This window comes from Genypterus blacodes, unplaced genomic scaffold (genome assembly GCF_046128005.1).
Source record: "Genypterus blacodes isolate CSIRO-AG114 ecotype Tasmania unplaced genomic scaffold, CSIRO-AGI_Gbla_v1 ptg000438l_1, whole genome shotgun sequence".
Classification (NCBI taxonomy): domain Eukaryota; kingdom Metazoa; phylum Chordata; class Actinopteri; order Ophidiiformes; family Ophidiidae; genus Genypterus; species Genypterus blacodes.
In genome coordinates, this window is record NW_027467208.1 from 5,429,402 (window position 1) to 5,445,021 (window position 15,620).

The 15,620-nt window shown below is 45.2% G+C and overlaps 2 protein-coding genes across 2 annotated transcripts; one reads left to right on the forward strand and one right to left on the reverse strand.

Moving 5' to 3' along the window:
- Positions 1–907: 907 nt before the first annotated feature.
- LOC142989748 (protein C1orf43 homolog) lies at positions 908–3,582 on the forward strand. Its single transcript, XM_076139418.1, has 7 exons — positions 908–1,250; positions 1,342–1,443; positions 1,539–1,647; positions 1,753–1,806; positions 1,926–2,092; positions 2,206–2,264; positions 2,502–3,582. Exons 1-7 carry the CDS (start codon positions 1,188–1,190, stop codon positions 2,707–2,709), a joined length of 762 nt encoding a protein of 253 aa, XP_075995533.1. The 5' UTR covers positions 908–1,187; the 3' UTR covers positions 2,710–3,582.
- Positions 3,312–14,308, reverse strand: tuft1b (tuftelin 1b). Its single transcript, XM_076139417.1, has 11 exons — positions 14,058–14,308; positions 7,507–7,584; positions 7,305–7,400; positions 7,093–7,179; positions 6,784–6,849; positions 6,577–6,666; positions 5,686–5,796; positions 5,151–5,480; positions 4,919–5,002; positions 4,666–4,760; positions 3,312–4,560 (listed from the first exon to the last, which is right to left on the reverse strand). Exons 1-11 carry the CDS (start codon positions 14,109–14,111, stop codon positions 4,488–4,490), a joined length of 1,164 nt encoding a protein of 387 aa, XP_075995532.1. The 5' UTR covers positions 14,112–14,308; the 3' UTR covers positions 3,312–4,487.
- Positions 14,309–15,620: the final 1,312 nt, after the last annotated feature.

Sequence of the window (15,620 nt, forward strand, 5' to 3'; positions counted from 1 at the left end):
ATTAAATGTCAAACACATAGCCTATCTGTAGGCATACTGGGAGTGTAATTTTTTTATGCAATCTAAACCTAAGCAGACAAAATGATGTAACACTACAGAATACATGAGATATGTTGCTATAAACAGCACATTACACAGTAATTTGTATATTATACACATACGGAGGGCGCACGGAGGAAGAATCGATGCTCCAACAACCATCACAGAGAGAGAAGTGTATGGCGTCAGGTCGCTATGTGGCGTCAGATAGTGTGTGGCTTCATATAGCGATCTGACGTCAGATTGTGTGTGTGTGGTGTCAGTCAGGCATCTGGCTTCATATCTTCAATTCGAGCATCGGCGATGTCTTTCTCTTTCCGTTTATGTTTAACGCTCTCAAACAGAATTCCCCCCTTTTTTACGGCTTTAATTATATTTTTTGGAGCTTAATTTGTTTAAGGCGATTGTGGCGCTCTCGTATGAAAGATATCTGACGTCATTGTGGTCTAGGATACGCCCCCTTTCAATATCGTCAACATTGATTTTGATGAAACCTGCGGTTAAAGTTACCAATGGTTTTAATTGTTTTTTGAATGGAATAACACAACATTCATTTTTCTATTCCATAGTGTAATGAATCCATTGTAAGCCTGGTTTATATATTGAGTTAAGTCGTCTTACTTCACAAATGTGGTAATGAGGATGGTCAAAAAATATTGTTTAATCTCTTTCTTCTTAAAATTTAAGAATCAAAAAGCAGATATTCGAGGTAAATAATGATTAAAAAATAGAAAATAGAATAGAAACTTGACGCTTACAATGCACTGTATGAATATAAAATGTCGTAAATTAAAATAAATTATAGTTTAAGACGATCGAGTAGAACCTGTACACGCTTCTCAGATTATTACCTGATTCGCTGCGCAGTCACGTCGTTATTACGGTAACTTGCTTCCGTCGTAAAACAACTATGGCTCGTCTGCAGCGCCTTGCTAGCTGACTTAACAGCGTATTTCGTGATGTTACTGCCCGGAAATAGGTGTTTTCTGGCGGCGTAGTTTCTACTTTCAGGTTGAGAAAGTAAGAACCGTGACTGCTTTTTATCTGCGTCGTAGTGTGAGTTGTATTTAGAGTAAATACGCCATTGGAGCTAGCTACTTAGCTCATGTAGCCAATATTGTAAACACAGGCACGAGCGGATCGACAACATGGGAGAGCCTTCCCCGCTGTCAGGGGTCAATGTCGTGCTGGTCATGGCATATGGAAGCTTGGTAAGTGTTTACATTCATCTGCTGGTCGCCATTTATGTGTTTGACGCTCCAAACAAACGAACGTCTGTCGCGCTTCTGTTTCGGCTCACAGGTGTTCGTGCTCCTCTTCATCTTCGTCAAGAGGCAGATCATGCGTTTCGCCATGAGGTCTCGCCGGGGTCCACATGTGCCCATAGGACACAACGCGACCAAGGTGAGGTTACACTTTGACCTTTGACCTCAACGGGTATCCGAGCCATGAGGATTCTAAAGATGGTTTTGGTTGTTGATGTATGTGTTCATCTACAGGGTTTGAAGGAGGAGATCGACTCCCGACTCTCCAAGGTTCAGGAGATTTGTTTTGAACCTCGTCTCCTGTCAGAGGAAGATGATCGGCTGAAGCAGGGATCCCAGATCAGTGAGTCACAGTCGGAGCTCATCCTGTTTCCTGTTTCCTCTCAGAATAGTGCGTTCTCTTATATTGCGTAATGTTGCCTAACCAAAGCGTGTCTGTATTCCAAAGGTTGCTACAACTACCTGTACAGAATGAAGGCTCTGGATGCCATCCGGGACTCAGGTGAGCAGGCTTTGTTTACATTCATGATCATGATCATCATCATCATCATCTTCATCTTCATTCAACATAAAATATCTCTTTTAACCGTCATTTCTCCTCCCTACATGTTTGCCTCTCAGGTATCCCTATGCAGGAAATCAGTCGCAGTCCCAGTGCGTTTACAGGACGCAACTTCAGGAGCTGGTTAATGGAATTGCGCAATTCCCACTCGCTTATTAAGAGCAGCCGCAGCGCGCTCATTGACCGCCTGCTGGAGGGTTACGACTGTGCTCGCCACGGGACCGGGGTGTGTGCAAGCGTACATGTTTCTGACTGCAACGCACGATTTAGAAAGAGAAAAGAGAATAGCTGTTGGGACACTATTACGATTTCATTTCTTCTTCTTCTTCTTCTTTCCAGGTGTTTGGGGAAGCAGAGTATCTTGAATACCAACAGGCGCTCAGCGAATTAGCAGATGTGTAAGTGTTATTACATTATGATTTTCCAGTCAGTGAGGTTGTTGTGTCCACCAGCTATGCTAGCACGTAAAAAGTGTTCCAGGCCTTTTGGCTCACGTCGACCAGCGCACAGCCAAGTACAAGTTTTAGCCTGAAATCTCGTGTGTTTGGTAGAACTCAAAGATACGTGGCAAAGAGAAGTGATTTCAGGTTAATCCACTGTTCTCCTTATTTCCTCTCCCTCCTCCCCTCTCTCAGTGTGAAGGCCTACGCCAGCACCACCAGCCTGGAGCAGCACCACCAGTCTGCAGCCAAGGACCTGACGGGCTCTCCGGTCCGCAGCGCTCCCTCCACCATCCAGGTCACCTACCTGCCTTCCACCGGACACCGCAGCAAGAGGCCCAAACACTTCCTGGAGTTAAAAAGCTTCAAAGACAACTACAACACACTGGAGAGCACCCTGTGAGACCTAAGGAAGACTGCCAGCCAATCATAGCGGGGGGCGTGCATGTCTGAATCAACGCTTTCACAATCAGCTGGGATACAAAGAAGCCTAACAGCAGCAATCCAGCCATTATTGTTATCAAATGAGTTCAACATTAAGTGTAGAAAAATACATTTGGTTTTGCAAAACAGTGATTGATTCTAGTTTTAAGAGTGTATCAAACGCAGACATATGCACATTAAGGTTCCTGTTTATGACCTGATTGGGCAAACAAAACTTGATTGTAGCTGATCTATCCAGTTTTTCATCATTCCTCACTTTTGTAAACGCAGTAAAATGAACGGCAAATTGCCCAGCCTTTATTTTCTTAAACAAATGTGCAGATGTAAATATAAATGTGTTCTCTGATCTGTTGTGTGTTTGTATGGGTGTTCTTATATCTTATTTATATGCAATATGATCCTTTTATTTAAATCATGTTGTCCTAATTTGTATTTATGTGATGAGGTGTCGCTTGTGGTTTCAGATAAAATCTTAAAACCAACATTTTCGTTTTCAATCATTCCACCAGGGGGCGCTAGAAAGTCGTGAAGAAACATAAATTCACTCCTAACAACTCGGTGCGTGTTTGCAAGTGGAAAGTAGTTTTCTTCACATCTAAATACATTTTATTGAGACAGAAAACACACAAAATGGACCCGACACTTCATTCTACAATGGACAACAATGTTCACATTCAATAGGCACTCAGTTTAGTCGTGTTCATAGTGGATTGCAACAGAAACCATTTCTAATAGGAAGCACAATATTCCCTTGTAGGATCATGATGTAAGTTCATGGAAGATGTCTATCAGTTAAATATGTTATTAAATATACAAAATAAAAACAAAAAAACCCTTAAACTCAAAGCCTGTGTGTTGAGGCAGCACTTGGCAGCTTAGATAAGAATCTATATCTATGCATTCTAAGCATCTACATGTCGTCTCTAACATGTATTCTCAAGCGTAACTCAAATAAAGAAGGTCCAAATTCTCATATACATGTATACCAACTGCATCATCCATCTTAACTGTCATTATGTTTAGCCTGTCGTTAAGGAAACACACTTAGGTTAAACATCAAACCTATTTACAACAACATGAAAGCCAGCTGCATGCTTGCTCGTTGGCTGTGCTGTGCAAAGCGCGGAGGAATTTGGCCTTTGAACTCCGGTGATTAGGATTCTCCTCGAAGTAGGCAGAGGGATGAAGTAAGTGCTAAAATACTCGACACACTGCTAATATTACTACGTGTCCACAGCTATGTGTGTGTGTAACATCTGTGTTGACCGCACTCGTACAGCCACTGTGTCGTCACTATATCTCCACCCAACTGACCCCTTGACCTGCAGGAACATCTGATTTCAGGTCCTGCATCCTAATGGGGTACATGCAGCCTGTACCTTCCACTATCACCTAAGCAGATCAGTGACATTCTTTGCATTGCACCGCTCCTTCCTTTGTTTCCTGTTCAGGACACTGCCTCCCTCTTTGGAGCGCAGTCAATTCTCAGGAAGCCTGTAAAGGTTTGCTGAGGCCTCCTGAGCAGCAGCTACAGTATGAGGTACCGACAAGAGACCGGCGTGCCTCGCCGCCATGAGGTCTGTAAATGACGCCAGTGTTCTTTCAATCACTGCAGATCTATGTGTTCTATACTGGTAGGTGATTCAATATATACAATTATTTACACGTTTAATGGTTTACTTCTAATACAGAAAGGCCGTACGGGTCGAGCTGAGCTGGATCCTCTCACTGTTCCATTCAGGATTTAATCTCGATGACTTTGATGAAGGGCAGCGCCTTGTTGCTGTGTGTTGATGGTGTGATCTGTTTGCTGCGGAGACGAGAGGATTACATCGATCAGTGTTTGAACCTTTATCTCTCCAACGTTTGAGCGTAAAACACGAGCAGAAGAAGAAATCATGTGTTGCCTGCTCACCTGTAAATGACCTGGGGCTTGTTCTCGGTGGACTTCATGGGCGGAGGGTCCTGGCCTGCCAGGAAGTACTCCATGTGGTCATGCATCTCTCGGTTCTGCACACAGAAAGAGGTTATAGGTGTGAATCCTCCTGAGAACAGCAACAGCAGAGCAGCAACATCTACAGCAACATCCTGACAGGGACGTGTGGGAGCGCTTTCTGTTTCATTCTGAAGTGTTTTCAGCAATAAACACGTGATGTGAGATTCCTGACCTCCGCTTCCAGGAATGCCACCCTCTCCTCCAGATCCCTGATGAAGCGGTCTCTTTCTTGAATGACCGTCCGAGAGTTCTGCAGCTATGAATCAGATACAGCAGACGTTCACTTTCACTTTCAGACACCGACAGAGGCAGAGAGTCTAACTGAAATCTAATTGTAACGTAAGAGAATGCCATTCATTAGATGTGTTGTGTGTATTGTGTGTGTCCCTGTGTGCGGCTTGTACCTGTTCAATCATGTGGCGGACCTTCCTCTGCTGACTCTTTAACATGTCGTCAAGGTGATGAATCTTCTCCTTCAGGATGGCCAACTCTGTCTCCAGCTCTGCACACCTCTCCACCTTCTCCTGCGCCTCCTCCCCTTCCTCTTTAAGCTGCAGCAGCTCCGCCTCTCCCACCGCCATCTTGTCTTTGAGCGTGGCGCACTCCTCCTCCATGCTTTCCAGCATCCTCTGCAGCTCCTCCACCTGCTGACCTCGCTCCCCCGACTGCTCCTCCGCCTTCTGCAGCCTCTCCGACTGGTCGGCCAGGCGAAGGCGGTAGTTGCTGTTCTCTGCCTGAGGGGCGCCAAAGAGTAAGGATCACTCAAATATTCTGTTCTTTGTGGAAACATCGGTGTCTGGACTGTGTTGACATTATTAGTCAGTGTCCCTCGTCCAGAAATAACACAGACAGATAAAGAGGACGATGAAGAGGACAGAGAGCAGCAGCAGAATGAGTCACAGCTAAAGACAGACAGGCTACTGTTCTCCTCAGACCCACCTGCAGTCTGTCCACCTCCTCCTTGTGCTTCTTGTCCAGCTCCTTCAGCTGCGTGTACAGACGCTTGGTGGCCTCCCTGAGCCTCACACACTCCTCCTCGCTGTCCCTGACCTGAGAGCGAAGGGCGGACAGACACACAGGAATAAGAAAGGGATGTCACTCCGTTTAGAGAGCAATGTACTCGGTGCAAGGCAGCGCTTACGCAAAACAGATAAGAGAGGCGGCTGATAGGCTCGTCGCTTTGTGTTTGAGCGACCTAATGTGGCCTGAAGCGGACAAGATGATTGACGCGTCTCAGTTATGCGTTCCCTGCCTCTTAGGTGGTCAACAGAGAAGCTTTTCACTGTCGGATCACCTGACACCACTCAGAATGGAGGGCAGGGTAACTCGATCCAAGCCCACCTACATACCAAACATGGACAGGTCAGCGGGAATGGACCTACTTCCCTGGGAGACAATGGACCAATGGATGTCCGGTGTTCTCTTACCAGGGCTGTTATGATGTACTGTGTCGTGAATAATAGATGGGGAAACAGGATATCGTGTTCTTCACATGTGGGCAGTGTGTTTCTATATGTGTGTGTACAGTAAATCCTCCGTATGTCGTGTGTGTTATCGGCTTTTGGAGGTTCTGGCGCTGTTTTAAGGCGCAGCAGGCAGTTGGCTGGTGTGTGTGTGTGTGTAAGGGAAAACAGCCAGAGGGCGAGACATGTTTCCATTGCGAATGTTACGCCTGGCGCTTTAATTAAAGTGTGAATGCGTTGAAAGTAGCCTCAGCAAAGATCGCCTAGGAGACGCGTTCCAAACAATTCCCACACTTCATTCAAGCTCTATTCGGGCGTTACAAAAGGCTGATTTGTGATTGTTGTTGTTGTTGCTGCTGCTACTTACATGAGACTCGGATTCAGTGTGTACGCCGTTGTCGGTGGCGACAGTCGCCTGGCTCCTGGGCACGGTGACTCTGTAGCCATTGGCCGGGTGCTGGAGAGGAGAGCAGCGGCCGGTTAGTGGCGTAAAGCAGCAAATCTCAGCAAAGAGTCTCTAAGGTTTCTTGCGGAGGCTGTGTGTGAGTGCGAGAGTGTGTGTGTTTGTGTGTACCTTGTTGTTGTTTACATTCTGCCTGGCCGCCATCTGCTCCCTCAGCGTCTTCAGAGAGTATCTCACCTATAATCAAAACATATTTAGTCGTCCCTTCAAGACCACAGGCGTGTACAGGCGTGCACACACACACACACACACACACACACACACACACACACACACACACACACACACACACACACACACACACACACACACACACACACACACACACACACACACACACACACACACACACACACACACACACACACACACACACACACACACACACACCATTTTGCTCAGGGTGCGTCACACACTCACCTCCTGGATTTGCGAAACCTCGTCTGTCAGCATCTTGAGACTCGTCTGTTGGTTCTTCTCCTTTCCCAGACGGGACTCCAGGTAAAACTAAACGACGTGTAAAAGAGGGGGGGGGGGGGGGGGGGGGGGGGGGGGGGGCGGTTGAGTCGTCATGGATACAGGACACGAATGCGCTAAAACAACAACGATCCTGATCACATCTGCAAACTCACCTTGATGACTTCGACTTTTACGTCTGGTGGGCCGTCGGGTGTCTCTCCCTCCGTCTCACCGGGTCTCTGTGGCAGAGTAACGGCTTGATCGCTCTCCTACATTCCGATCAAAACACACACCGTATAAATCCATATTCACACACTACAGTCGATTGTACACATCATTCCATTCTATAAACTGTTTGATCAAATGGTTCTGTACCTTGGTGCCGAGGTGCTGGGAGCAACAAGACGGCTGAGGATGATCTGGCAGGGCGAGTCTGAGTCGTCTGCATTTGTCCTGAAATGAAAGATGAGAGGATAAGAGGACAGGGAGAAAAGCGTGGGTGATGAAGAACGCGTCTGGGCCAATAAAGACGAAGGAGGGAGAGGCACAAAAAGGGGAATCTGAAGTGAGAGTGGGCGGAGCAAAAGGGCAATAAAACTTCCCCAGACTACACTGAAGTTCCCCCTGTGAATGCCACACAGTCGGGCCGGAGAGCTTGGCAACCGCGGCTGAGGAGGAAGAGGTTTCCATTGTGTCCATCTGGTGGTTAAGTCAGCTGAGAAGTAAATCCAGTACACCCGGGATGAAAATACTAACATTTCCGTAATGGATGAGTCACTCGCAGTTAAACTGGTGTGTCCCCATGGCAACAAAAACAGAAACTGTGGGTTTTTAATGTCATGTGATTTTACATCTTGAAACCGTCAATCGAGTTTTGACTTGGCTCCCGGCGTGAACAGAAGCAGACTGGATTCCATTCCATTGTAGGCTCACAGGACTAAATGTGAAGAACTGTAAGAGGAACTTATTCTTCTTCTACAAATCCTTAGAGGAGGCGGGTCACAGTCACAAGACCAGACAAGATAGCATCAGAAAAATATGTACAAGATGACATTTTAACCGCAGTCTTAATTGTTTTGACTAACTCCCCCAGTAAGCGTCTTGTTATAAAATGAGGCATTATAGTCTTCAAGCTTTGCAATCCTCCTTGGGAAAACCCTTTAAAGTGGCACTGAAGCATGAAGGCAAAACAAACAGAGCTGCTGTTCCTCCAAACAAACCCGGGGCTCTTTGACAGATACGAGGCGACAACACAGTGCAGGCCGGTTATGTAACGTACCTATCAACGCATCGTGGATTAGGGCTTAATCCCCCACTCTATTGGCGTGTGTGCATTACTGCTTGATTGATGTTCGATGTGCGTGTGAGTGTGTGTGGCAGTTCTTATCAGTATGTGAGTAGTGTTTGCTTTAATAGACGAGCAATTAAACAGAAGCCTCCGCCCTGCAGCCTCGGCTAAACAGGCTCGAGCTGCAGTGACATACCAAGCATCACTACCGTGCCGGTGTACTTGGCCTCTACTTCACATCTACGAATCGTAAAAACGTAATTTTCCACAGGCGAGAGGTATTTGGAGCCGTTTCACAGGCAGGTGAAACTCCTGTACGCCGCGTAAACATCAAAGTGAAGCAGATGTTTTTCCCTCCTATGAAACCAAGCAAAGGAATTTAAATCATTTATTATCGTTCTTGCTGTACATTCGGAATGTCGGCGCGTTAGAAGTTTAAGTTCACAGACAAACACAGAGTACAAACTGTGCACCGAGGGAAGCTTAAAGTATTTGTTTTTGCCGTGACACCTTTGTTTTACAGCACAGGTCATAAATAACTATAAGTCAACGCCTCAGAGTGAGCTCCAACAGTATGCAAATGATTTTAGGAAACCTCGTGCAACCCCAGGGCGACTATTTGCATATCAAATCTTCCATTGAAACAAAGTCCTGCTCTACATGGGCTTCACTGTAATACGTTTGGACTCGCTTACGACAAGCTGTCATTGTGTAATTGCTCGGTTTGAAAACCATCAGAGCCGAGGCTGTGACACGCAGGCCGAACCAGTCGCTGTGATGTCAGGGCGTGGCGGCGGCGAGAGAGAGAGAGAGAGAGAGAGAGAGAGAGAGAGAGAGAGAGAGAGAGAGAGAGAGAGAGAGAGAGAGAGAGAGAGAGAGAGAGAGAGAGAGAGAGAGAGAGAGAGAGAGAGAGAGAGAGAGAGAGAGAGAGAGAGAGAGAGAGAGAGAGAGAGGAGAGAGAGAGAGAGAGAGAGAGAGAGAGAGAGAGAGAGAGAGAGAGGCCCCTGGAGCTGCTTACACATGCAGCGGTTTCGCACAGAAACACAATGTTCTCCACCCTCACGACACGCAACTCCGGCCCTGAACAGAATGGATTTCAAAATGTAAACAAATCTGCACCGGTTTCATCAAAAATGAAGTTTAGTTTTTTCCAATTCCATTCCAAGTTCATGAATGTAAAGAATCTAAAGTCACACTTGTATGCATTACCAAGCAATGCCCAGGTCAAGAACACATCACCATGACAACAGCACCAGTCCCCTCCTGGATTACAGAGACGCTGAATGGGAAAGTGTTAAACTTCTGTCCCGGTCTGTACTTTGATCGTCTTCCAAAGTCATTCATCGTACTTATATCCGCACTCTTTTGTGGTCCGGGCCCATTCAGCCATTATTGGGAACCCTGTAGTTGCTATGTCAACAACACCATCCTGCAGTGAGCCCAGGTGAGCCTAGGTGAGATTAGGGAGAGCCGGAAGGTTCCGCTGCCACATGTGCACAGCTTCCTCTGATCAGCTTAAAGGCTCTCTGCTCTCTCTTGTTCTGCCTGGCCTGTGCTAACTCATCCTGTCATCATGGACATGAGGTCATTCTTTCATCTATTCTGAGCCCGTAGAGTAGAGTAGAGTAGAGGCGCCGAGCCTGCCTGTTCAGCTCAGGGGGAGGCGTTGTTTCAATTAAAAATTAATAACCATGGAAATCGCTTTGGCAGGTTTTTAAACGCGAGGAAAATAAACACTTCAAGGCTTAAAGAAGACGTTTTTCCTGTCTAATTCAGATGATTTATAACTCCTCTGAGGTATGAATGCATTTGAGCAAGGTTTTCCGTGTGTGATAACATCAGAACAACAACTTCAGTCTGCACACCACAATGGAAGCTTCTGGCAAAAGCAGGTACATAACAATGCAGACGCCATCTATACCAGAACCCTGAACCTCCATGATCATCGTTCACCATTAACAAACAAGTATGGCTGTCAACAACGTCATCAAATTGTTGTCGCGGTGTAAATCTTCATCAAAACAACACAGCTGACCCCATCTGCCATGTTTGATACTTTCAAGTGTCCCGCATGACTCATGTTTACCGATTGAGGAATGACATCACTAACAAATCAATCCATCACCTCTGAACAATCGCTGTGATCAAGGTACACACACTCCTCGGTGACAGCTGTTTACTTGTGTATGGATGACGTCACTGCTACAGTAAACAACAGCGTCGCCTCTTCTATTCTCTTGGATTGGATCCTCCTGCACGTACGCCACGCACTCTCTCCATTCGCGACAACACGTAAGGTTGTGAATACCCATTTAGAGTGCCGGAGGAGTTCGCAGCAGAGTGTGAATACCATAAGTCACACCAGAGAACAAAACACTCAACAACAGAGCAGTGATGTGTCATGTGGAGCCTTCCCTCTGCTGCTAGACGTGATAGAGTTAAGATTGTAGAGATTAGAGGCATTAAATGAGGTACAAATCTCTTTAAACGGCATTATAGTGTCATCATATCGCATAAGTCTCCACTCCAGATACAGATACCAACCGTGTGTGTCATCGTGGCCACAGAGACTGAATCACTCCATGGCACAGACAGGAATGAAGGCTGCTGCTGACGACGACACTGAGATCAAACTTAATTTAAGCATTCAGAGGAAACCAAATTCAGTTTTCTTACATTATAAACCAATTCCAAGCCATTATAAGGAGGAAATGAGGGTTCTACGGTAAAACTGATGTCATATTCATCCAGGAAAGAGGCAGTTTACACTCAGTATGACCCAGAATGACTCGTATGTCAGTCTGTCACTCTAACACACAGACAAAACAAAGAGCGAACCAGCATCTGATCTGATATCTACTGTACCTGTGCAGACGAGAGCGGCCGTGAGTCGTGAGTCGTGCTGATGCTGCGGTGGAGACGATCCGCGTCTTGTGTCAGCAGTCTTGTCTACGTGTGTGTGTGACTGATTGAGTGTCTGTGTGTGTGTGTGTGAAGCAGCGGCGGTCTTGCCTTACATGGCTGGGTGAGGCTCCACCAGCATGCCCAACCCTTCTCCAGTCAGTCAGACCCGCAGGACCAGTCTGAGCCGGCACACACACACACACACACTCACTGTATCAGCCTCCCCTGCAGGACTGTGAGCCCAAGTGCAGTTTGGGAACAGAGCTCAGATTGAACAACTCTAACCTCAGCCTCAATGCAAACAAAAATATAAAAAACATATAAAATACAATAGAAAGCTCAATAAGTGATCATGGAATATAACTGTGGCTTCATCGGTTTGGGGGCGGTAACAGTAACGTGAGGAATGTGTGTGTGTTTGTGTGTATGTGTGAGAGTTACATAAGGGAGATTAATGTGTGTGTGTACAGTGTAAACAGACCTGTGCAAACAAAAGTCAAATGGCACAGAAGTCTTCATATGCTGTGTGTGTGTGTGTGTGTGTGTGTGTGTGTGTGTGTGTGTGTGTGTGTGTGTGTGTGTGTGTGTGTGTGTGTGTGTGTGTCCACGTCCTCTGGGTTTTCCGATCCATGAATAGTCAGACAATTCAATCTATTCGTCTTTAACTCAACCTGTTCGTCACGAGCGACGTAAATGTACTCCCCTTGAATCCAAATCGATGACATCATGCCTTAACCTGCTTTTGTGCGGTTCTTTTGTCAACATAATGTCGTGTTATTAGTCAATTTGTTTATATTTATACTCGGTTATACTATTGTTGCGATTCCAGCGTCACACACACACACACACACACACACACACACACACACACACACACACACACACACACACACACACACACACACACACACACACACACACACACACACACACACACACACACACACACACACACACACACACACACACACACGCGCGGCAGGCTTAAGTAGCCACGTAAGTACAAAACATGAACAACACACGACAGCACAGTTAAGCCATGTTAATGACATCATTACTGCTGCATTCTCACGCCACCAAGAGCACAACTGTCACACTTAAACGCCACCTGTCAAAATTAAGGAAAACCATTTATAACCTCTAAATCAGGCGGAATACACAACCAGCATCAATCAATCTGTAATGAAAACCTGGTCAGGATCACACACACACAGACACACACAGCTATTGTTCTTCTTCTTTCATTCTTTCCAAGCTGGCAGCCACTAAAAAGCCACAGTGAATGCAGGAAATCCACTGGCAGTGTGTGAGCGGTGGTGTGTGTGGGCACGACGGGGCATTTCTCCTGCCGCTGACACATTCTTGTACAGACAGAACATTTGTTCATTCATGCCACTGTTCCCACTAAAAACTCAAACCAAGTACTTCTGGGCACCGGAGCTTCTGTGTGTGTGATCAGCTGCTCCATCGGTCAGAGTGAAAGACGAGGTCACACCTGAGTGAGACTTTAAGGTTTCAGGTGCGATTTCTTACTAACCCATCTAATCTGTGTGCTCATTAAAAGACTGAAGACTCAAACTAAACTATAAAACAAACTTAGCTCTTTTTAATGAGTTCGCTGGAGCTCCTGGCAAGGGGACGACACTCTAAATTCAACATTCCAGGATGATAAGAAGCTTAATGAGATTTTTTTTCGGATTTTGGAATCACAGCACCGGCTCCTTCTGTCCTTGGATGACTTCGAAACCCAAACCTATTCTGTCTTAAACGTTAACAGTCCTCTGGCTGTGATCAATCAACTCCTGCTTGTTTCAACACATCACTTCACTCTTGAAACAAGTTAAGAGTCAAACACAATTGATATGACTGAGCTGCGTCAACATCACGGCTCACACAAGTTCTGTTACGCACCAGTCATTCTTTAAAGACTGGGGCAGGTTAATGTTCTAGGGAAAGTGTCACTGTTTAAGAAAGATTAATGATAAACACAGATGATGTAACAGTGTTAACCAAACTGACACACACACACGCGCGCGCACACACACACACACACGCACACTATTTGCCTCTTCTAGTGTTTTATACTGTAAATCTGTCTGCAAGTGCACACAAATAAAACATGACGAGTTCAGGGACCATAGTACTTTTGTAGCTTTGTGCCTTTCAGTGAGCAACAAGTCAACTTAAACCCCTGTGATCATGTGTCGCCTCAGGTATATAACATTTGCCGAAACACTGCTGTTCTGGCGGTTTGCCGCAGAAAAAATGATCTACCGTCTAAGTTTACAACACAACAATAGGCGGCGTATGTTTGTGGGAAGAGTTTATGTAGAGTAGAAAAGAATATAACACAGCCTGTAAAGACACAAACTGTGAAAAGCCACAGGTTGATCCAAAGCAGGTGCGATTGCTTTGATTTATGTGTTTACTCTTTTTCTGTGGCTGATAATGTTACTATACCGATCATATCGCTCATATTAATACACGTTTCTGACCTGATTATGTCATTTTCATGCATTGTCATGTGGCAAAGTTTCAAATATTCACATTAATTAATTAACACGTGTTAGAAACATTTACTACTACATGCTCCAGCCTCCAGAGTAGCACAATATTGAACCGATACACAAGTAATACCTCAGAAATTCGTAATACTGGTAAGCATAACCAGAGAGTATACATCTTATTATTATCATACCACAAATGTATGAATTCAGTGAAGACTTTGACTCACATTTGTGTCCTCGTGTCCAACATTGTCCGCTGTCCGCGTCTGTTCCCCGTTCATCTTCTCTCAGTCTCGCAGGAAGTGAGCAGCGAAACAAAACACAAATAAATAAACAAATACACCGGAAACTGAAGCGTGAGGCTTTCCTCCGTTTCTGCGCGTGAACCCTCAAATGACGAGAAGATCCACCGACGGGAGGAGAGAGACACACAGAGACTGGACTCTCTCTCTCTACGTGCGTGTGTGTGTATGTGTGTGTGTGCCTGTCTCTCTTACACATACACGCTCTCTCCCTCAGCGTGTGAATGTGTGTATGACCCCCCGCCCCCCTCTCTCTCGCTCTCGCTCTCATTCGGTAATAAATTTTGAACCCTCCGGTCATCCAGCCGGTTTCTCGTCTGAACGGAATGTGCTGCAACATAAATTAAGGACGAAGCAGCCATCAGTGTGTAAAGACTTCCTTCGTCTCAGGCTTAAGCTATTTTGAACTAATTCAGCTTTTGTTGTTGCCGTCGCCATTCATCTTCTTCTCATATTAGTTTCTCAGTGTTAGGTTTATAAATATCTGTAAATAAAGTTGTTTTAAAAATCAATAATTCTTCTTCTTCTTCTTCTTCTTCTTCTTCTTTTCCTTTTCCCTTTCCTTTTCCTTTTTCTTTTTCTTTTTCTTTTTCTTCTTCTTCTTCTTCGTATAAATAAATTAATAAAATTAAATTATTACGGTATTTCACAACTGATTTTTTATTGCTTAAGACAGTTTCCCAGGCGCGGCGTGAGCATAAATAGCAGGTCAGAACTTGAATCCCTAAATCAATATCATGTCCTCTAGATAAGCCTACATTCATTCCTTCCTTATTTTAGTGTTTTAACCACAATCATCTCCCTCTTCGTACTGTTATTGTGCTTTTAGTTGTTTTTCCCTTCCGTGACACACAAGTTTAAGTAAATACATTGTACACATAGCTGGAATTACAAGAAGCAACTGTAAATATAGGTTGATGTCTTTATGAGTTTCCTCCAGTGTTCCCCGGGGGCCAAAGGTAAACAAGCACATGTAAAGTTAACGTGTCAGTGTTGACCTTGGTCAGTAAACGCCTCACTGTTGAGTTATGTGTTACACTTGACTTTTCTTGAACCAAAATACCTCTGATTGAGTATTTAAATTGCAGTTGCAGGAGAAATTTTTAATCCTTTCCCATTAAGATGTCTGATCTTGTATAAACGATAAGAAGGAAAGTTGAAATTTGAAGTGTAAAGTGGCACAGACAGCAATAAATCAAGCAAGTAGATTCATGAATGCACCATTGTATAATTAAGGAGCGAGGATACAGGAAGTGATTCCTAATAGGGACAGACAGCTGAGGAGAGACAGGCGGTGAGAGACAGGCAGAGACAGGAGAGGGTCAGCTTGATGTCCACAGTAATTACTGCAAACAACAACAAGGGATTCCAGACTCTCAGCCTGTGAGTACCGCAGTCAGCCAGAGCTCAAATAAACACACACACACACACACACACACATGGATTTAGCTCTATATCTTGTCCTCTTCTATGTGTTTATAAGCATGA

Excerpts from the sequence above, each read along its gene's own strand:
- LOC142989748 (XM_076139418.1), top strand. The coding sequence starts at position 1,188 with ATGGGAGAGCCTTCCCCGCTGTCAGGGGTCAATGTCGTGCTGGTCATG. Across the intron at positions 1,648-1,752 it reads GAAGCAGGGATCCCAGATCA|GTTGCTACAACTACCTGTAC; the intron begins GTGAGTCACAGT and ends TGTATTCCAAAG. Across the intron at positions 1,807-1,925 it reads GGATGCCATCCGGGACTCAG|GTATCCCTATGCAGGAAATC; the intron begins GTGAGCAGGCTT and ends TTTGCCTCTCAG.
- tuft1b (XM_076139417.1), bottom strand. The coding sequence starts at position 14,111 with ATGAACGGGGAACAGACGCGGACAGCGGACAATGTTGGACACGAGGAC. Across the intron at positions 7,585-14,057 it reads TTGGACACGAGGACACAAAT|GACAAATGCAGACGACTCAG; the intron begins GTGAGTCAAAGT and ends CTTTCATTTCAG. Across the intron at positions 6,850-7,092 it reads AGGTTTCGCAAATCCAGGAG|GTGAGATACTCTCTGAAGAC; the intron begins GTGAGTGTGTGA and ends TTTTGATTATAG.